The 22,457-nt window shown below is 42.7% G+C and overlaps 1 protein-coding gene across 1 annotated transcript in view; it reads left to right on the forward strand.

The window, feature by feature from the left end:
* The window catches only part of COL4A5 (collagen type IV alpha 5 chain), a 173,344-nt gene that overhangs the window by 49,525 nt on the left and 101,362 nt on the right, over window positions 1-22,457 (forward strand). The window contains exons 2-10 of the mRNA XM_066581716.1: window positions 1,132-1,185; window positions 12,302-12,391; window positions 13,861-13,905; window positions 14,101-14,145; window positions 14,257-14,319; window positions 16,198-16,251; window positions 19,665-19,691; window positions 20,901-20,981; window positions 22,141-22,203. Of these exons, the coding sequence (XP_066437813.1) occupies window positions 1,132-1,185; window positions 12,302-12,391; window positions 13,861-13,905; window positions 14,101-14,145; window positions 14,257-14,319; window positions 16,198-16,251; window positions 19,665-19,691; window positions 20,901-20,981; window positions 22,141-22,203 (522 nt within the window). The remainder of the gene's footprint in view (window positions 1-1,131; window positions 1,186-12,301; window positions 12,392-13,860; window positions 13,906-14,100; window positions 14,146-14,256; window positions 14,320-16,197; window positions 16,252-19,664; window positions 19,692-20,900; window positions 20,982-22,140; window positions 22,204-22,457) is intronic.

The following is a 22,457-nucleotide window of genomic DNA, read 5'->3' on the forward strand; positions in this document are numbered from 1 at the left end:
AGCCACACAATATTTTTTGCAACACACCGCTCCCAATCGTGTGAATGAGTGACTTTCACCCTAACGAGGCTCGGGACTCGATCGAGGAAAATCGTCCATTCACGCGTTTTTTTGCACAGTAAGCCACGATTTTTGTTTGCACGCAGATTTTTTGCGTAATTAGGTCCCTCGTGTAAATGAGTCCTAAAGGTGTGTCCCAGTCAATCATGGCCTAGATGGGAATACCCACCTGTATGCTGCAGTCGTGCTCTACTACATTGCTTCCATAATGCCCATAGAAGTGAATGGGAGTTGTGAAGACGGCCAACTACGCCGTTTCTGTAATGCAGGCCACCTCTGTTGGGTATTCCCGTCTTGGTTAACTGAGATGCAAAGATCCCTTTAGGTGACATTGGTTACATAATCTATTTTAGTACAACCCTTACAACATGTTCAGCACGCTGCTCGCCTGCAGCGCCTACTTCAACAGCATGTTATGAATACAATGTATCTCTTAAAGCTGCTTCTATTATTACTGGAAGTGTAAGCATTTGTTTCCTCTGCCAGTCTCCTAATCTGTGCTGGATTGCAATGGGTAGACTGATAGTCTCCTGCATTTCATACGCGCCATAGGCCATGTGAAATTTCAGGCTTGCTTGTTCACCAGTGGGTAGCCTGGATCTGCTGACGCATCCCTTCCGCCGGCTCCATTGTAACGTCTTCTTCACAGATTAGCAGGGCTGCTGAGCAAGCACTTCTGCCGGCTCTGAAGATTATAGTGCTAATCAATTCTTGCATGTAGCGGCTGCGCCTCTCATCGGCCCCCCAACAGATTTATTAGTTCTGCGAGTTGCTGACACACATCAAACCGTCATATTTAACCACTTGATTGCCACAAATTAGGATTATGCGTTTAAGTAACAATTGCGCAAGTTTGCTCATCTGTATTTTTGGTGCCAACGTCTTGTACAAACGCTATATTACTGGAAGGAACATGCTGCTTTTCCTTAATGCACAACTTCTCCTTTAAAGTCCCTGATTGATAATTCTGTGTCTATATTGAAGTTTTTTGCTAGTATTTATCTTATTCTTTACAGCTGAAATATCATGAAAATGCAGAAAAATCTAATGTGATTTTTCCCCCCCCTACAGGCTTGCCAGGGGTGTACATCAAAATGTGACTGCAGTGGTGTGAAGGGAGACAAGGTAAATATTATCCAACTAAGCTTATGGACACTTCATATTAAACTGTGTACAGTATTTATGAGGAATGTAAACTACTGATGACCTGTCCTTGGGGAATACCATCAGTAATGGATTTATTGGGGGTCAACCAGCCAGTACTCCGCTGATAGGCTGTCCATCAGGGTAATGCACTTACTTACTGAGCTGATTTCTGCAGGAAGTAGACAGCTCCATTCTCTCTGCTGTGGCCAATCTTGGTATTACATGCAAACTTCCCATTCACTTCAATGGGAACGTTGCCTGTAATACCAAGGCTGGCCTGGCAAACTGAAGATCTGTGAGGTTCCTGATTAATAGACCACTGAGATCCACTATTGATGGCCTAACTTAATGATAGGTCTATAATAGTTTACAGCTGGGCAACCCCTTTAAGACGAGTGGTTCCCATAATGGGAGCCCATTTTTCATAGCATGGAATTGGCTTCTGATGGAATGTATTTTTAGAGTTCTCCTCCATGGAGGACTGACCGCATAATTAAAGTTGTAAACTATTGATGGCCTATCCTGAAGATAGGTCATCCTAGTAGCTTGGTAGGGATCTGTCACTAGGGATTCCCGCCAATCAGCTATTTGCCGGATTGATGCACTCGTGCACTAAGATGATTTCTTTGGGAAGCAGTCTGCTCTGTCCCCACTGTGGTAGCCAGTCCTGGTATTGCAGGCATTGATATGATTGGGAACTTTGCTGCAATACCAAGCTTGGCCACTGCAATGAGTACGGAGCTGCCTGCTTCCTGCAGAAACAGCTGATCGGCTGAGATCCTATGTGGCAGACCCCCACCAATCTACTGTGGATGACCTTTCCTGAGGATAGGCCATCAACAGTTTCCAACTGGACAATCCCTTTAATGTGCACTAGTTACATGATAGTGTATATAATAGTAGCGTGTGAACATAGCCTATTGTGAACGTGCATAAGCAGGCACTGAGTTTTTTGCATAGCAACTTGGCAGACTCTGATTGAGGTTAGTGGCACATGCATACAACCCGTGCCAATAATGATCAAATCAGCTTTATAAATGTTTAATCATAGCTACCCGCAGGCTAGTAACAAGAGTATCAAAAAAGACCGTACAAGTGTGAGCAAAAGACAGTTACTCATTTAATTGTTTCTATAATTAAAAAAATGCTTCTACAGGGATCGAAACAAAGCTGTGATATTGTCAGGAGACTTCAAAGGTGCAGAGAGGAGGGATGCACACAATGCTTTTGGCTCTGCAACATTCCCAGCTATGCTGATTGAGCATCTCAAGTGCCAGCCGAAGCATTGGTGATGCAGCATCTTGAGTTCAACTTGTCATTTTCAATTTCTTCTTCTGATACTCTGTTTCCCTGAAAATAAGACATACCCTGAAAATAAGACATAGCATGATTTTCCTGAATTTTTGAGGATGCAAAATGATTTTTCAGGCTTTTTGAAGATGCTTGAAATATAAGCCCTACTCCAAAATTAAGCCCTGCTAACAGTTAATTAAAAAAAGTCAATTTAAATAGTGTCCAGGCAGCTATACATGTAAAAAAACAAAAATTGAACAAAAATTAATATAAGACACTGTCCTATTTTCGGGGAAACACGGTAGATTCCAAGGGGCTGCACTCCGGGTTTTGGGGAGGAATAGATGCTAGTTGAAAGGAAGTTCCGCACATTGAAATAATTAGGAAGATCGCAGCACTCTCCAAAATGCTGCTTACCGTATGTGGAATCTTTAGTTCTTGTAACCCCTGGACGCATTTTGTCTTATATGTTCACCCTCCATTGTCAAGGTTTGTATGGAGCGGGACAGCTGACAACTGCTAGCAACAGCCATGAGCAGCACTTATGCTGCTTGTGGGCTGCTAACACTCAAAATGACCCGATCACAGTTTGGGGTTCCCGAACGGCACACCTGTGATAATATCGCAGGGTGTCATTCAGTTGCGATCGCAGCCAGAGGCTGCCATGTAATTCTGTTTATTAGGACGGGCCTGTGGTAGAAATACCATATATTGCAGTACTGAAGTATTGCAGTATATGGTCTAATCAATCAAAAGGCCAAAAGTTCATGTCCCCTATGGGGCCTAAAAAACCCAGTAAAAATAAGTGAAAAATAAAGTCTTTTTATGTTTATAAAAAATGAAGGATACTAAGTTAAAAAAAATACTTTTCCCGTACTCATAATAAAAAAATCAAAAGAAGGACCCCCCCCCCCAAAAAAAAATATATTCAGTGCCATTGCGTCTGTAAAAGGACCGATCTATCAAAATGATGCATTATTGATCCTGCATGGTGAAAAAAATACACAACACCAGACTTGTGCTTTATAGGCCACTGTTACTATATGGGGGACACAAAAGGGGAATTAAAACAATATGTCTTATTTTCAGGGAAGCAGGGTATATATATATATATATAGAATTTAATGCAGATAAAATTTGTTAGACCATAATAAAGCAGGAGACATGGACTATTACCCAGGCTTGTTGATACCAGGTCCTGGGTGGTGCCGCTGTTTTGCTGCCTGAGCATGAATACCATGCTTAGACTCAAGTCACCCACAGGCAGGAGCCAGCATGTGCCAAGTTACAACATGCTCTGCACACTTTGCTTTAGTATACAAGTTTTGCATCTCTGATGAGGTGGTTAGCTCAGGCTGTTCTTTGTAATGACATTTCATTTTCATCAGTGACTACTCAGTAAGCAAACGACTTAAAAGGGACCTGTCAGCTTGGTTATGCTGTCCAACCTGCTGACATCATGTTATAGAGCCGGAGGAGCCGAGCAGATTGATATATAGTTTTATAGGGAAAGATTCAGTAGAACTTGTATTTTATTCATTTATATCTCTGCTCATTCTGAGTTGAACAGTCCAATGGGCGGAGCTATCAGTGATTGGTAGCTATCTGTGAATGACTGTGTATATAGAGACAGCTGTCAATCACTGATAGGACCGCCTATTGGACTTTTCGGCTCAGAATGTGCAGAAGTTTCAATGAGTAGAATACTGAATCTTTCCCCATAAAACTATATATTAATCTGCTCGGCTCCTCCTGCTCTATGACATCATGCCTGCCATTTTAACAGCATGTTATAGCAATATGAAATATTTTAATAAGAAGCATCAGTTGCAAAACTAGGGTGACAGCCACACTCTCATCGTTTGGGCCCCAAAAAGAGCACAGTCAGCAAATCCTGGACACTCAACATGATCATTGTCAGAATGTGGTGATAAAGTACTAAATAAAACTAAGCTTACAAAGGGGATATCGGCGAACTAATAAAAAAGTTATGGGTCTTGGAGATCAAAGATGAAAAAAACCTGATTGAAAAAATGAAATTGGCCGTGTCCTTAAAAGAGTCAAGCTTGCCCTAGGTAGGAAGCCAGAAATTTTAAAGGGGTTGTCCCGCGAAACAAAGTGGGGGTATACACTTCTGTATGGCCATATTAATGCACTTTGTAATGTACATCGTGCATTAATTATGAGCCATACAGAAGTTATTCACTTACCTGCTCCGTTGCTGGCGTCCTCGTCTCCATGGTGCCGTCTAATTTTCAGCGTCTAATCGCCCGATTAGACGCGCTTGCGCAGTCCGGTCTTCTCCCTTCTGAATGGGGCTGCTCGTGCTGGAGAGCTGCTCCTCGTAGCTCCGCCCCGTCACGTGTGCCGATTCCAGCCAATCAGGAGGCTGGAATCGGCAATGGACCGCACAGAAGACCTGCGGTCCACCGAGGGTGAAGATCCCGGCGGCCATCTTCGCAAGGTAAGTAAGAAGTCACCGGAGCGCGGGGATTCGGGTAAGTACTATCCGTTTTTTTTTTTAAACCCCTGCATCGGGTTTGTCTCGCGCCGAACGGGGGGGCTATTGAAAAAAAAAAAACCCGTTTCGGCGCGGGACAACCCCTTTAAGCTTAATATCAGAAATAATGCAGCTCCAATTGCTATAAAGATATGTTAAGGAATTGTTGGACCTAAAAATGACATGATGTTACTCATTTAACCCCTTCGGTGTCATGGCCAATGATGACCACAGCATCTAAGTAGATAGTCAGAGAGAGGAGGCTCCCCTCTGTCAACATGATTGTTGGGTGCTGATGAATTGCCTGGGCCTAAATGGCCATGCATATGTGCCTATCAAGTCCTGATTAAGGATCTATTAAGTTGCCCTTCATTAAAGCATCTACAGGCTGTAATATTAATAATGCATATTAAAGCTAACCTGTCATGTCCTCATCTCAGCAGGGCTGACTATGTAGCCTTGCAATTACAGCCCTGCTTACCCCAATGATGTATTTGTCAGGACTCTAACCCAGGACCTCCTGTACTCCAGGCGACAGAACATACTGCTGAGCTGTCCAGCTCCCTGGATAGCTCCTCTGCTAAACCTTATCCTAGTTCCTGCTCCTGTTTCCCTGATTGGCTCTACCCTGACCCTTGATTGCACACTCCATATAAAGCTGGCCTAGTACCTCCCATCCTTGCGAGATAATTGTGCTTTTTTAATAATAATAATCTTTATTTGTATAGCGCCAACATATTCCGCAGCGCTTATATAGACAGGGGGGATACAGGAAGACAAAAAATACAAAAATTACAGAACCACGGTTACATAGTAATCAGTTGATGGAAACAATAGGTGTGAGGGTCCTGCTCTAACGAGCTTACATACTACGAGTAATGGGGTGATACAGAAGGTAAAGGGGCTGGAGATGTGCAGAGTATGGCGAGGTGAGAGTGAGGGATTCTATACACATAGACAATGGTCAGACATTTGGCCGTGTGACGGTCTTTAGTCAAGCTCTACTACCAACAGCTTCTCTCTACGCGATTGCTGTTACCCATTACGGATCCCTGGCTAAATCCTGACTGCGTTACCTGACTGCTCCCTTGTACTGCAACAGATACCTAGCCATTACCAACTTCTGGCTAAATCCTGACTATGCTACTTGCATGCTCCCTTGTATTGCAACAGCTTTTTACCCGTTACTGACATTGCATTTCCCTGACCATGCTATCTATCTGCTTGGGTTACAACACAAGACTCCGAACTTGCTCCAGACCGTTACAATCTTTCTTATTTGTCCGCAAACCAAATATGGGATTTTCTTAGATTTGGCTCCTGATGCTGAAAATTTATCAAGTGGGTCGTCTCCACCACTCGTTGTCAATGGGTGAAGTCAGAATTGATGGGTGAAGTACTAAATTAAGTCTCATCGTTAGGGCGCCCACCCACTGGCGATTTTTTTTCCCTGCGAAATTCGCAGCATTTTTTTCTCTGCAGGGGTCTATGGGACTTGTAATGTTAAAATCGCGATCGCGCAAAATTGCGATTTCGCGGTAAATTGCGATTTTGCGCGACCGCGATTTTAACATTACAAGTCCCATAGACCCCTGCAGGAAAAAAATGCTGCAAATTTCGCAGGGAAAAAAAATCGCCAGTGGGTGGGCGCCCTTATGGAGCTAAATTGGGTTAAAAGGTGAACATTCACTTTAAAGTGGCAAAGATGCAGAGCTTTACTTTAATTATTGATAATACAGTATAGGCCTGCATTATATGGAACCATATGAACAATATAGTAGTTTAAACTACCTGCTATGGATGTAACTCGCAGGGAGGTACTTCAGTAACCAAGAACATATGAGATATGTCTTTGCTACAAATGACTCTATTTCAGGCTGTATGACAGGTAGAGCTTTTATTTTCATCTTGTTTTAAAGCCAATGATCTTGGTTTTGAAACAAGGTAGGAATCATGGTTCTCCTGGGATATAGGAGGTTAAAGCGGGAGCTGCATTTACTTACAGCTCTTATTGCTATCGCCATACAAATACAGATTATTATTATTATTATTGCAGCCCTTGATGCCAACTGTATTTCTACAGCTTCTTTCTCATGCTTGATATTCTGGCTCTTGTCTGTTCTGAATTCCTCACTTCGGTTAAAGAACAAGTGCAAGTGCGAGCAGAGCCTTAAGAAAATGCCTGCCTCCTTTGAACATGAGTGCTATGTACTAATGGAAAAAAAGTGTCTCTTATGGGTTTGAATGATTTGGATGGAAGTACAATAATGGGGAATTCGTCTTCCATAAAGAACTTTGTTGGGCCAGTAACCTAAGTGATGGAAGACTGACCACCTGCAGAAAGTAGCAATGGTACTCCTAGTATTTCTGATACCAACCCATAAATGTCCACATCAGATTCACAAAAAGTGACGCAAGCAACAAAACCACATGCCTACCTTAAGAAGTATGGGGGGAATTTTTAAATCTACTTGTGCCAGAATTCTGACTGTTCAGCAGTCCTGTGAGCGAGGAAGAAAGAAGATGGTTATTGTTGCTAATGGTCGGAGTTTCGGGAGTTGGCGTGGAAGGGAGTGTACAAATAAGTGGGGCCTTAGAGGGCCATACTACCGTGTTTCCCCGAAAATAAGACAGTGTCTTATATTAATTTTTGTTCAAAAAGTTTTAACTTTTTTACATGTATAGCTGCCTGGACACTATTTAAATTGACTTTTTTTTAATTAACTGTTAGCAGGGCTTAATTTTGGAGTAGGGCTTATATTTCAAGCATCCTCAAAAAGCCTGAAAAATCATTTTGCATCATCAAAAATTCTGGAAAATCATGCTATGTCTTATTTTCAGGGTATGTCTTATTTTCAGGGAAACAGGGTATAACTAAAAAGAAATTGCAGAGGGGCGCACTATAACTCAGTGGGGTCACAGAGTGAGCTTAATAACTTAATGGGGTCACAGAGAGGGCGCACTCTAACTGAGTGAGGCCACAGTGTGGCACATTAAAACTAATTGGGGCTATAGAAGGGCATTCTATAACTTAGTGGGGCTACAGAGGGCAAATTGTTAGTAAATGGGGCCACAGAGGGAGCATTATTACTTTGTGGAGCCACAGAGGGGGGCATTGAGAGGTTGATTGAGTAGAGGCAGGATGGAAGGAGTGTGTAGAGGGGAGTCAATCCTGGACAGAGAAGAAAAACAGACAACTCCAATCAGACAAGACGTGATCTGCGGTCACTACAGTCACGATTACTGTGTAAAAGTGATATCTGACAATTATTTAGAGCTACACTATTACAGTGGGAGGGTCACTAAGGAGCACTAAAACTGTGATGGAGTTACTAATAATCACTATTACAGTGAGGGGACACAAAGGCCGTGGCTTATCTAAAAGGCGTGTGGCCTTATGGGGGAAAAAGTGGTGCAACATTGTTCTAATAGCTGGAAGGCATGCCTTAAGTCTCTGAGCGCTGAAGCCAAGGTACTGATAATTACTCACACATTTGCAACAGCCATTGTTTTATTTCCTGCTGGGGATGCCTATAAAGAAAGCCGTAGATAATTTTTTTATAACTAATCTAAAAAGAACTTGATGATCATAGAAGGAAATTATATCCTCTATATAATTAGTCTAAAATACCTCCCTAGGGAAAGTCTGTGGTATTGTACTGGATATGTGCCCAGCCTAGGCTTTGAGTCATGATTCCAGGGAGTCCGTGTTTGCTATCAGTCAGAGTCCTCAGACAGCATGCATACTTCCGTCACATGTACGCCTGCCGGAGGGCTATGGTGGGGGGAAAAATACATTTATGACATAAAATCCAACAGATTGCAGATTCAGACTTCCCTCAGCTGACTGCCGCTGAGTAGAAAGCAGAAGATGTCTTTAATCTGTGCCTAAATATCACTACACTGTCTGTTGAAGTTGAATTTTTTTTTTTTTTTTGGGGGTGGGGGGGTGGGGAGTCCCCTGGGGGGGGGGGGAGTCCCCAGGTAAAAGGTTTGAACATTAGCTTATAAGGGACTTTATGTGAAGCAATTCCCTAATGTAGTTTTCTTTAATTAAATCTTACTCTTCATGATTGGAAACAAACCAAGCCTGGAAGTCTCTGTGATATCAAATTCTTTAGTGTTGCCTTGCAGATCTCCAGCAGAATGCAGACTGCCACTTTATGCAGTTTGTATATCATGTACTGTATTGTGCAGCAAATGCACTTTTTCGACTTCGGGTAGTTTTTGAAAAATGGGACACTTGACTTAAGTCCATCCTCTATGATTACTGTGAGGGTTCCATGTTGACTGGCAGCAAGGCTCTCACTGTAATGGCCAGGATCAGAGAAAACTCTGATCCTGGTCATTTAACTCCCTAGAAGTCACGGTCAGGAGCGATCACAGCATCTAAGTGGTTAGACAGAGGGATGGGAATCTTTCTTTCCCCATCGTCCCTCCACAGTTGCGGGATGCCAGTGGGTAATGATGGCAGCCATAGGCCTAGGAAGGGTCTTCAGGCATGTCATAGTTGTACACCTATTATGCTGCAGCATAGCCTGATAGATTTTTTTTTCCAGCTTTAGACTCACCGAGTATACCAAAGTATTAGAGAAGTGATGATAATATCACATTGTGATGTTTCCTGTAGAACTAAATATAGAATGGAATAAATGTTAATAAAGTTTATTAAAAGTACATGGGCAAAAAATAGTGGAAAAACATGCCCAGACACAGTTTTTTTTACAGTCATGACCTGCATAATTACCTTCATACTGTACAAGACCCACTATAACAAAACCAACAATACCAGTAGTAACACTATATAAGGGCCAAATAATACTGCCACACCATGATCACGTAATACCCTCGCATAGCTGTTAATATCATCCCATTGTCACTAAACAAAAACAACTACAAAGATCAATAATCTGAATAATAAACGATATGAGGAGCTAATTACACCACCACAGCATGATCACATATTACCACAACATAGTGACGGAATAATACTACCATACATAATAAAAACCACTACATAGAACAACACCCTGTTTCCCAGTAGATAAGACATACCCTGAAAATAAGACATATTCTGAAAATAAGACATAGTATGATTTTCCAAAATTTTTGAGGATGCAAAATGATTTTTCAGGCTTTTTGAGGATGCTTGAAATATAAGCCCTACTCCAAAATTAAGCCCTACTAACAGTTAATTAAAAAAGTCAATTTAAATAGTGTCCAGGCAGCTGTACATGTAAAAAAGTTAAACTTTTTTTAACAAAAATTAATATAAGACACTGTCTTATTTTCGGGGAAACACGGTATTACCAATAATGACTCTGTGAGAGCTAAATAATACCCACAGACTGTGTCCAAATAATACCTTCATAGTGTTATCGAAATAAACAGTATACAAAGACCAAGATTATCCCCATACAGTAACCATACAGCAGTAGATGCCGGTTCTTAGTACCAGTACATAGCCTCTCTGCAGATTGTATAAGTGATTAGTGATTACATTACAGTTACCTCCAGTGATCACAAGTGACGTCCTCTGACTGAGGTTGTTCACTTTCCCTTTTCTTTTCCATCCGGCCCATACCATGATCTTGACTTCTCCCCGTTGCAATCTGTCCGGCACACAGACAATGTTGACTTCTCAATTTCAAAGCCACCTGCCTTTACATGCAATAAGTACCACTTTTAGTGCCATATACTCAATAATGGAGCCCCCTTTTATGCCCCCACTCAGAAATAATTCCCTTCATAGCATCCTTAATCGGGATTTTTTGGGAAATTGAAAAAAAATTATAACAAAATAAATAGAAATTGAATACTCCCCTATCGCAGCCTCTGCCCGTCCAACACTGCAGCCCCACCGCTTTGCTGGTTTGATGGTGAGCTTCCAATGTCTATTCATTTAAACCCCCTATAAGTTTTTATAATGTCCCATAAAACCTCTTTAGCTAATAATGTCCCTCTTTGCCCCGTTCAGTAATAATAATGCCACTTCTGGCTCCTGTTTACCAATGATAATGCCTCTGCTAGCCCCCGTTTAGTAATAGTAAATGGGGACTAGCAGGGGCATTATTATTAATTTAATTATAATGCTCCCCATAGTCTCTGTTTAGTAGTAATGTTCATTCTGGACTCTTTTTAGTAATATTGCCCCTCATGGCCTCTTTCTTATAATAATAATGCCACTATTGGCCTCCCTTCTTCTAACAGTAATGGCGCTCCTGGCCCCCTTCATCTAATAATTATGCCCCTCACCATTCCTGTGATATGTCTTAAAATAGCAAAAACCCATACTCACCTGTGTCTCTCCTCCTGGCTCGCAGCCACTGTAGTCCGCGCTGCATTGGTCCCACAATGACTTTCATGTTGTCCGATCACACGATCGTTACATCCAGTCTCTGGTCTCGCCAATGCCAACTGCAGTGGCTGGGAGCCGGGAGGAGAGACACAAGAGAGTATTTGCATTTTTTTTCTTTTTTTTTCCCTTCCGCAGCCAAATTTAAAAGTTTCTGCCCGACCGGCCCATCTGCATTTTTCTCAGTGGGTACAATGGCCAGTTCACCCCTGCACTGCAGGCATATATTCTGTCTCCCTATCTTAGAAGAAGCCACAGCATAAAAGACATTTTACAGCACTACTGAGCAGTGTAGCTGTGAATTCAGCACTGGGTTGAAACAGTAAAATGCTTACTAGAACCAGCAGTGTCTTTTTGTGTGTGTCTCTCCTTCCCTCTCTGCTTCCTCTTTGTTCTTCCCTTTTGATAGACTCTGTGAGCAACTGTAACCTCATCCCTCAGTACGCTGATAATCGGTGTTTCTTAAGATGAATAGAATTGAGAGTGAGCGATCAGAGCAGATGGCAAGACATAAAAAAGAAATGGCTGATGGGTGGAAAAAGAGGCATTTTTGTATGATTTATGCAAAGTTCTTCGAAACTGCAGTGCCCCTTTAACACCACATGAGCACCAGGTTTCATGCTCTACAACAGCATGATTTCTGCAGATCAGACCTCGCGTTTAATGTGACAGGTTCCCTTTAAGGGACTTTAGGATACATAACAAATGCTGACTAGTTTATCTACATTAACTCCACGATTAACACTTGTAGTTGGTTAGAGCGATCGGACCGTTTCAGTTTGCGCTATGGAGCATTATATTTGATGCAATTATATACTGTATATTCCCAACTTCCCAAACTTTTAGAGATCAGGATATAATTCCGTGATGGTGAAGTAATGCTCCAGTTTTTAAAGTAATTACAGCAGACAAATATGTGGTCATAATTAGCTCTCTGTTTCTAATAGGGTGAGAGGGGGCTTCCTGGATTAGAAGGACAGCTTGGTTTACCTGGATTTCCAGGCCCTGAAGGGCCACCTGGACCTCGGGGGCTTAAGGTAAGAAAACAAACTTTCTTTTCTTGTATCTTAAAGGGCCACCTCAGTGATTTTTGTCATTCATTCTATAACTTTTCCCTTAGTATATATATAAGTTGAGCTAGTGTTACTTGGTTAGTTTTTGTTTTTTTTTTGTTTGAAACTCGTGGCCCCTTTCTCCTCAGATGGTCATGTGATCTCAGTTCTGAACAGCTCAGATCTACTTGGGGTTTTGTATGCATTTTCTAGTCAAATTCTTAGTTTGTGTGATACTGTTACATGATCTTTACCACAAACTGCCTAGAGGGGAAGCAGACACCCATATCACAGTTACTGATGATGATTACACAGCTCACACAGGTATAATAGAGGAGATCACAGCTCATCCTCCTGAACACTGGTGTAACTATAGGGGATTCAGAGGATGCGGTTGCACCTGGGCCCAGGAGTCTTAGGGGGCCCATAAGCCCTCTCCTCTCCATATAGGGAGACCAGTACTATGAATAAAGCATTACAGTTGGGGGCCCTGTTCCAGATTTTGCATTGGGGCCCAGAAGCTTCAAGTTACGTCTCTGCTCCTGACTGTATACTTATGGTCTGTGGCTTATTTAGAAGAATATAGAAGGTAATGATAATTAAACTGTCCTCCCAGCAGGTAGAAATGGTATAACCTCAGTTAATGCTGTGCTAATGCATCATGGGATAGATGTGAAACTGAAAGTAAAAAATCTCATGGTACCAGATAAGCATCAGACAGGAGGCTGCACTACATGTAAAGTGGCTGCAATATACAGAGGAGACCTCCAGAGTGTGACAGGCAATCATGTGAGGGAGACAGGCATGGAAACATTTGTTTTCGTCAGAGTGGCCCTTCAAATAAATGGAAGTCAAGTAATTATGGCTTTGTTTGTTCCACAATGTGATTATGTATTGACATTTCTTATTTGAAAATAAGTCCATAACCAGCACTGAGCTGCAATAATTGCTTTCACCATCAGATGGCGATAGAGCCATGTACAGAAATAACTGCGTAAAGAAATTAAAAAAGTTAGTAGTAGGCTGATACACCTGCTCATAATATCGGGGATAGTCCTAAAACGTTGTACATGATAGAAATAATAGAAAACCTCATTTCTTACAGTAAGAGTTAGACAATGATATGAGATGTACATTAGGGATTGGTGGTTTGTTGTCCCATGGCGTTTGTAGTGCTTAGGAAAGGTGCAAATCAGCGCATCTGTGATGAATCAGTTGTCAGCAAATTTGTGTGATCACAGCTAAGTAAAAATTGTCCCAAAAAGTAAAATTAACTCCAGTCATGGCCATGGCTGCACCCCTGCTCTGGCCACCTGGTGTACAGTCCAAATTCCCAAAAAGTTGAGACGCTATGAAAAAAGGTCAAGAAAGGTGAAGAAAAAAAGAATGTAACTATTTGTAGAAATGTTGCGATCTCCAATAACATATCCCTGTCTCACTTTATCCGTTTTTAGGGTGATGATGGCACATCAGGACCGTTTGGACCCAAAGGAATAAGAGTACGTAAACTTTTGGCACAAACTCTGTAAAAGTAGGCTATGCACAATATACCGGTAGTTGTATTTGGCCAGTACATTGAGTGAAGTTCTGCAGCGGCTGCAGCTTTCTCCTCTCCGTCGTGTTGAGGTGAACTTGGATTTAGCAGAACTCGGAATCAGTTTAATTATTTTTCTAACGACTGTTTCTCCTTTCAGGGACCTCCAGGACTTCCGGGATTTCCTGGAGCTCCTGGATTGCCTGTAAGTAACAACCCCTTATGTTCTTCATGCTGTTACTTTTGTGTTGACCGTTATCCATTATTGGATAATCTATTGTGTTATCCATTTAAACCATTACAATTGCTCTTTCAGGGGTTACCTGGGCAGGATGGAGCCCCCGGACCTTCTGGTATCCCAGGATGCAATGGTACAAAGGTATAAAAAATGTCTCATTTATTTTTTTACAAGTTTGAAATTCTCTTAACCCCTTACGCTCCGCGATGTACAATTACGGCATTGAGGTTTGGGGTTTTTATGGAGGGGAATCAGGGTTAGATCCATACAATGCGAATGCCGGCTGTTTCTTACAGCCGACACCTGCCCCGCAATAACTGCGATCAGCACCACCGCTGATGGCAGCTGTTAACCCTTTGAATGACACTAATTCTAACAGCGGCATTTAAATACCCTGATCAGAGTTCAGAGGTCCCAAATGACCCCCTGTGATGACATCACGCAATGCCATTCAGGTGGCAAGGCAGCTAGGGGCTTTATATCTGTAGTGTAGCTCGACAGATTGCCTGTCAGATCGCGGTGTAATGTAATACTGTTGTATTACATCATACTGCAGGAGTGATCAAACCATCGCAAGTTCATGTCTCTTATATGGACTAAAGAAATTTAAAAATCAATTTTAAAAAAATGTAATAATTATTTTAAAAAAAATAAAAGATAATAAAAGTTGAGAGCTAGAGATGAGCGAGTATACTCGCTAAAGGCAATTACTCGATCGAGCATTGTCCTTAGCGAGTACCTGCCTGCTTGGGAGCAAAGATTCGGCGGCGGGCGGGGAGCTGCGGGCGAGAGCGGGGAGGAACGGAGGGGAGATCTCTCTCTCCCTCTCTCCCCCCGCTCCCCCCTGCTCACTGCCACTACTCACCTGTCACCCGCGCCGGCAGCCGAACCTTTTCTCCCGAGTGGGCAGGTACTCGCTAAGGGCAATGCTCGATCGAGTAATTGTCCTTAGCGAGTATACTCGCTCATCTCTATTGAGAACCCTTTTGCCATATTTATATCTATCAACGTAAGGCATTATTTACCCCGCATCGTGAAAGAAGAAATACATCATGTCAGAATTGCACTTTTTTGGTCACCCCGTCTCCAAGAAACAATGTAATAAACAGTGATCAAGAAGTCATACGTACTCCAAAATTGTAAACGTTACAGCTGTCAGAAGATGGCGGCAGGAAATAATTCATTTTTTTCTAAATATATTGTATTTTTTAAAAGTAGTACAGTAAAAAAAACACTATATAAATTTGGCATCGTAGTAATCGTACTGACCCATAAAATAAAGTTAGCATGTCACTTTTGCTGCAGTGTGTACACCGTAGAAACACGACCGGAGATGGAGGAATTGCATTTTTTTTTCCATTTCACTGCACTTAAGAGTTTTTTAAAGTTTTTCAGCACATTATATTGTACATTAAATAGCACCATTGAAAAATACAACTCGTCCTGCAAAAAACAACAAACCCCCAGACATCTACATTGATGGATAAAGAAAAGGGTTATGACTAGAGATGAGCGAGCGTACTCGGAAAAGCACTACTCGCTCGAGTAATTTGCTTTATCCGAGTATCGCTGTGCTCGTCCCTGAAGATTCGGGTGCTGGCATGGAGCGGGGAGCTGCAGGGCAGAGCGGGGAGGAACAGAGGGGAGATCTTTCTCTCCCTCTCTCCCGCCCCGCTCTCCCCTGCTCCCTGCTGCGACTCACCTGTCAGCTGCGGCGGCACCCGAATCTTCAGGGACGAGCACAGCGATACTCTGATAAAGCCAATTACTCGAGCGAGTAGTGCTTTTCCGAGTACGCTCGCTCATCTCTAGTTATGACTTTTTTAAAAATGTTAAAAAAAAAAGAGCCACAAGGGGTTAATCATACAATGAACTAAAAAGTGAGCATACACTCATAGAAAGCATAGAAAGGCAAGAGGAGGAGGACATTGTATACTATCTTAGAAGGGTAACTTGAGATGGAATGCTATATATGGATGTTTTATTTCAGTCACTTTAACCCTCGTCTTTGGTTTGTAGGGTGAGCGTGGTTTTCCAGGATCTTCAGGAATTCCAGGTCTTCAAGGTCCGCAGGTAAGAGCTACCTAATTGTTTTTAACCATTTCTGCAGCTTTAGGGTGACTACCCACTAGAGTTTTTTCTTCCCTGCGAAATTCGCAGCATTTTTTTTTCTGCAGGGGTCTATGGGACTTGTAATGCTAAAATCGCGATCGCGCAAAAATCGCAATTTACCGTGAAATCGTGGTAAATTGCGATTTTGCGCGATCGCGATTTTAACATTACAAGTCCCATAGACCCCTGCAGAAAAACAAAAGCTGCGAATTTTGCAGGGAAGAAAAAACTGTAGTGGGTAGTCACCCTTAGGGTGCCTACTAGAGATGAGCGAGCGTACTCGGAAAAGCACTACTCGCTCGAGTAATTTGCTTTATCCGAGTATCGCTGTGCTCGTCCCTGAAGATTCGGGTGCCGCTGCGGCTGACAGGTGAGTCGCAGCGGGGAGCAGGGGAGAGCGGGCGGGAGAGAGGGAGAGAAAGATCTTACCTCCGTTCCTCCCCGCTCTCCCCTGCAGCTCCCCGCTCCGTGCCGGCACCCGAATCTTCAGGGACGAGCACAGCGATACTCGGATAAAGCAAATTACTCGAGCGAGTAGTGCTTTTCCGAGTACGCTCGCTCATCTCTACTAGTCATGTATTCAGGTGTCCTCATGTGATATCCCATTCATGTGTTCACTCATTCATTCTATTACACATCAACACATTCACCAATGTAATCACAGAGCTGCTTCTCCCAGTTCATGTGCCCTCATGTCACCTTCTGTAAAGCGGAAAGAAATGTATTTACATCGCAGGAATGTTATCACACAGTTTGATTCTACTGAACAGAATTTGAATGTTAAACATATTTAGCAATGTTCGTTTGTTTCATGTGCTGTGGATGTTTACTATTTCATCAATACCTGAAATCTGTTTGAACTAAACTGGCAGTAATTCCTGAGAAAATGGTTACAGCGAGACATTATTCGATACACTGTTACAGTAATAGGGCAACTAACTTGCACAAGAATAAGCGTTGCTGTCTTTTCCGAGTATGCTCGCTCATCTCTAGTGCCTACCCACTGGCGTTTTTTTTCCTGCGATGCTGAATTGCGTTTTGCGTTTTTTCTGAAGAGCAATTAGCATAGAATGTGTTCTTGTCCATTTGGGGGTTTTTTTCCCGTTTCGTGGGGTTTTTTCACATAGGAACTGTCAGTTGCATATGTCTCCTTATTTTTCTCTTAATGCACCCATGATTGTCAATGGAAATTAACGAAAAACGCTGCGAAAAAGGCGCGGAAAACGCGCGAAAAACGCTGCGTTTTTCACGCACGAAAATCGGCAACGCCAGTGGGTAGGCGCCCTTAGGGTGAATTCAGACAAATGTTTTCTTCCCTTATGGGCTGTGATAATCACGGGACAAGATGAAACCAATAGGATTTCAGTGGTTTTGTTTTCACCAGCTCTTTTCTCAGCCGTGAATACTAGGACTGAGAAGAGATAGGAGCTGTACTTTTTTATTATTATTGGGGGTTGGCAAACATCCTTTTGTTGCCATCCCTCTTTCACTAAATTTGCAATCAGACCTAACAATGAAGCCACCGCTCCTGATGAGCTGTACCATTTACAGTGAAACGTGTTGAACCGAGCATTGCCAAACTGTGATATTGCATGTAACTAAAACGCATCTTCTATGCACTGATTAGGGTGATGGCCAATTTAATCTTCCGAATTTTCTCTTTCGGTCGAAGATCTGGGTTATCCTCCCAGATTATTTATAATCTTACTGGGGAACCAATCGTAGGGGTGCATTGTTCCCCATATTATTGGGTGATTGCAATTCTCCTTAACCCCCAATGGTCCCCAGTTATCACCACACATCCGTCAACACAAATTCCCTTATTGTGTGGTGATACGTTATGTGTGTGTCTGAGCCCTATACATATGAAATAATTTTAATATATTGATAATAAAAATTAGGTTTTTAGTTTAGCTACGTCCACTCTGTGAAGGATGCGCTCTGGTGTGGAGTTTGAAAAGCCAGAGAAGGGGAATAAATCCCCTCATTCACGCGCAATTATGCTCCCTGCCGCCGAATGTAGTTGCGCCCACCCTTGTCTGAATCTGCCCTTAAGTTGTAATGCAAGAGACTTGTTTGCCACACTGCTTTGATGGAGATCAGGTAATTTCAATAGCACTGTGGTTCTACTCAGATCTAGCACAAATTTAAAGGGGTATTTCTATCACAGAAGGTTATGGCACATTGCTAGGATATCTGACCTTAGTGATCCCCATAAATCTGGAGAAGGAAAGGATGCCCAAGCTCTTCTTTTGTACAGTATTGCTTCCCAGCATCCACTGTGCAGAGAACTGCAGCACAGCTCTATAGATGTGAGCTCTATAGATGTGAGCTCTATAGACGTGAGCTCCACAGACGTGAGCTCCACAGACGTGAGCTCCACAGACGTGAGCTCTATAGACGTGAGCTCCATAGAAGTGAGCTCCACAGAAGTGAGCTCCACAGAAGTGAGCTCCACAGAAGTGAGCTCCACAGACGTGAGCTCCACAGACGTGAGCTCCACAGACGTGAGCTCCACAGAAGTAATCTCCGTAGACGTGAGCTCCGTAGACATGAGCTCCACAGACGTGAGCTCCACAGACGTGAGCTCCATAGAAGTGAGCTCCACAGAAGTGAGCTCCATAGAAGTGAGCTCCACAGAAGTGAGCTCCACAGAAGTGAGCTCCACTGAAGTGAGCTCCACAGAAGTGAGCTCCACAGAAGTGAGCTCCACAGACGTGAGCTCCATAAAAGTGAGCTCCACAGAAGTGAGCTCCACAGAAGTGAGCTCCACAGACGTGAGCTCCGTAGACGTGAGCTCCATAGACGTGAGCTCCACAGAAGTAATCTCCGTAGACGTGAGCTCCGTAGACGTGAGCTCCACAGACGTGAGCTCCACAGACGTGAGCTCCATAGAAGTGAGCTCCACAGAAGTGAGCTCCATAGAAGTGAGCTCCACAGAAGTGAGCTCCACAGAAGTGAGCTCCACTGAAGTGAGCTCCACAGAAGTGAGCTCCACAGAAGTGAGCTCCACAGACGTGAGCTCCATAGAAGTGAGCTCCACAGAAGTGAGCTCCACAGAAGTGAGCTCCACAGAAGTGAGCTCCGTAGACGTGAGCTCCGTAGACGTGAGCTCCATAGACGTGTGCTCCGTGGACGTGAGCTCCGTAGACATGAGCCCCATAGACATGAGCTCCATAGACCTGAGTATCTTTCCCCGGCACAGTGGACGGCTAAGGGAGTTGATGTGCAGTATTTCCATCAGTGAAGCTCCCAGCAGTCAGACCCCTCAGTTAGTGATGGTGTCTGTGGTGGGAAAACCCCTTTAATCCTCCGCGTAGTACGGCATTGATGGTTGTTCTTGCGTGACTTACGCCATTTTTACATATTTTCAGGGTCCACCAGGATTGCCCGGTTTCAAAGTAAGTCAATAAATAAAACAATGTATTTATTTCTGAACCTTTTCAATGCAAAACCTCTATGTATATATGGAATATATGCTGCAGCATCATCAGTCTGAGCCTAGTTAGAGAAGTACGTCAGTATGATTGCCTTTTATTAACCTCTCTACTATTCTCATTCTAAGCTATGTCAGCCCTCCACACAGTACATCTAGTGTTGCTCCTAATTGCAGTTTGTCATTATTAAAGGGATTGTACCAAGATAGACTTTAATCACCAGGTGATAAAAGTCTGATTGCTAGAAGTCTCACTGCTGAGACCCCCAATGATCCTGAGAATGTCCCCCCTTTCTTTGACTGCAGGAAAACTTCTCCCACCTGCAATGACCTCAGACTGAATGTAATGACAGCCACGCATGTATGGCTGTCGCACCCTTTATTTAAATTTGGACTGATGGAAATAGCTGAGCACTTGTACTTGATTATCTACAGCTGTCTCATTGAAAATGAATAGAGCAACACCGCGCTTGCGTGGCCATCGCTCAATTCAATCTCCTTCTCAGTGCAGCGAGGAAGAGGGGTGACACGGGACCCTTGGATATGGATAGGTGATAAAAGTCTGTCTTGGTGCAACTGCTTTAGCAACTGGAACTTGAGGATTTCTTGCATTTAGTGGTCTGTGTGACTGTATGACGTGAATTTCTTGAGAGTTTTTCATATCATTGGATTAATAGATGTCAGGAAGCTGTTTTGTGCTGAAGGGTGTACATAGCATAGGGCTTCCAAGGAACTTCATTGTTAGCTAACAGGGGGTGGGAATTAGCCCTCAGGTAATAGAAAGAGTAACAAACTGTAGGCTCTTCTGTCCAGGGTGGTAAAACCTGGAACTCATTCTGATTTTTCCCATATACACATCTGCTTCTGGTTGTGACAGCTTTGGACGATATATGGAACATATTTTAAATGTGACATCTGACAATGTTTGATTGAGAGATATACTTTTGCCTGACTTTAGAAAGCACCCTTCAGTATAATTAAAATGCATGCTTCACTTTTAGGAAGAATGTAATGCTAATATGATATTATGCTATCACTTAGAGATAGGATTTGAAAGATGTAATTCTATAGTTGCAGTTTATTTTTCAACCACTAGATGGCAACAGTAAACTTTAGATAGGAAGTTTGACTTTTCCATCCTTCTTTTTAATGCAGTTTCTATTGTTTCCTATAGGGGGAGCCAGGAGAACTCATTTCTCAGACTCAGCCAGGACAAAAAGGGGAACCAGGACTCCCAGGTCTCCCAGGTTTACCAGTAAGTGTTAGCAACCGGTCATATTGATAAATAATGCATTTTATATTATGTTTTATCAATCCATGTCTATCATTAAAACAAAGCAATGAAAAACTAGGAATAAATTTCCATGTCTTATACAGTTTATAATGTGTACATTATCGTTCACCTTATGTCAAAGAAATAAGGATGCTGTTAAACCACTGATACCATATGTTGAGCTCTAAGTTGCTTGGGAAGGCCTCATTCACACGAGCGTGCCTTTTTGCGCGCCTAATAAAAAAAAGCGCCGCACGCATGAGCGGAAATCGTGTGAACGGGCAAAGTTTCAGATGCCTGTTCACTGGAGCAGCTGGGCTTGGAGAAGCGCAGCTTCTCCACGAAGGTCCCCTCATCACTGAACACTGTGACAGCACTGTCATAGTGTTCAGTGATGAGGGAACCCTCTGCGGGGATGGAGGAATCCCCTGCCCCAGCTGTCACAGTTGTGGCAGAGGACCGCGATGCTATCCCATTGCTTTCAATGACGCCGGCGCTGCTGCCGTCCCATTGAGAGCAATGGCATGAAGGCAAACCCTGCAGTGATGATTTTCAGAGAAGGGCTTGAAATATAAGTCCTACCCCGAAAATCATCCCTACCTGTATAAAAAAAAAAAACTCACCTAGAAGCACTGATGGTCTCTTCTCTCCATCCCCGGCAGTCTTCTTCTGTATTCTGGGGGTTGGGGATTTAAAAATTCCTGCCTCCAGAAAGCGCTGCCTCTAAATGGCTGAGCGCTGTGATCAATTAGAAGCAGTGCTCAGCAGTCATTGAATGACTGCTAAGCGCTGCCTCTGATTGGTCACAGTACTCAGCCAGTTAGAGGCAGTGGTGTCTGGAGGCGGGGATTTTTCATTTCCCGGCCACCAGAACACAGAAGAAGACTGCTGTATCAGTCTTGCCGAATATACTTTATATAATTAATACATGTATCAATCTAGTAGTCCTTCATACTTTATCCTTATACACAAGATGGAGTTGCTCTACTTTAATACACACGTGGTATAAATATGATAAAACTAAAGAAAAAGTAAATACAAAGAACAAGAAAAGACAAGTACAAAATCACATGAACTAACTAGTGAAGTTTATCATGTTTGCAGCAGCTCTTGTGAAAATAATGTCTGCTTTTCTCTGCAGGGTCTACTCGGTTCCACAGGAATACAAGGTCCAGTGGGGCGTCCAGGACCTGCAGGGTTACCGGTACAGTATCATTAGTGTATTTAAAGGGGATGTGTAATCCGAAAATCAACTTTTGTATAAGTCACATTTTTATGTTAAACCTTTTTTTAAATTTTCAATATCACAATTTATATTACAAGAAACATTCTAAAATCCTGCATTTTTCACACTGACCACTGAGCCTTGTACTAGTCTGATACTCCCTATTCTGTAGAGAAAACGCTTAAGCAATCAACTAATTATCAACATAAGTAGTGGCACTTATATATAGATAA

This window comes from Eleutherodactylus coqui, chromosome 10 (genome assembly GCF_035609145.1).
Source record: "Eleutherodactylus coqui strain aEleCoq1 chromosome 10, aEleCoq1.hap1, whole genome shotgun sequence".
NCBI classification, from domain to species: Eukaryota; Metazoa; Chordata; class Amphibia; order Anura; family Eleutherodactylidae; genus Eleutherodactylus; species Eleutherodactylus coqui.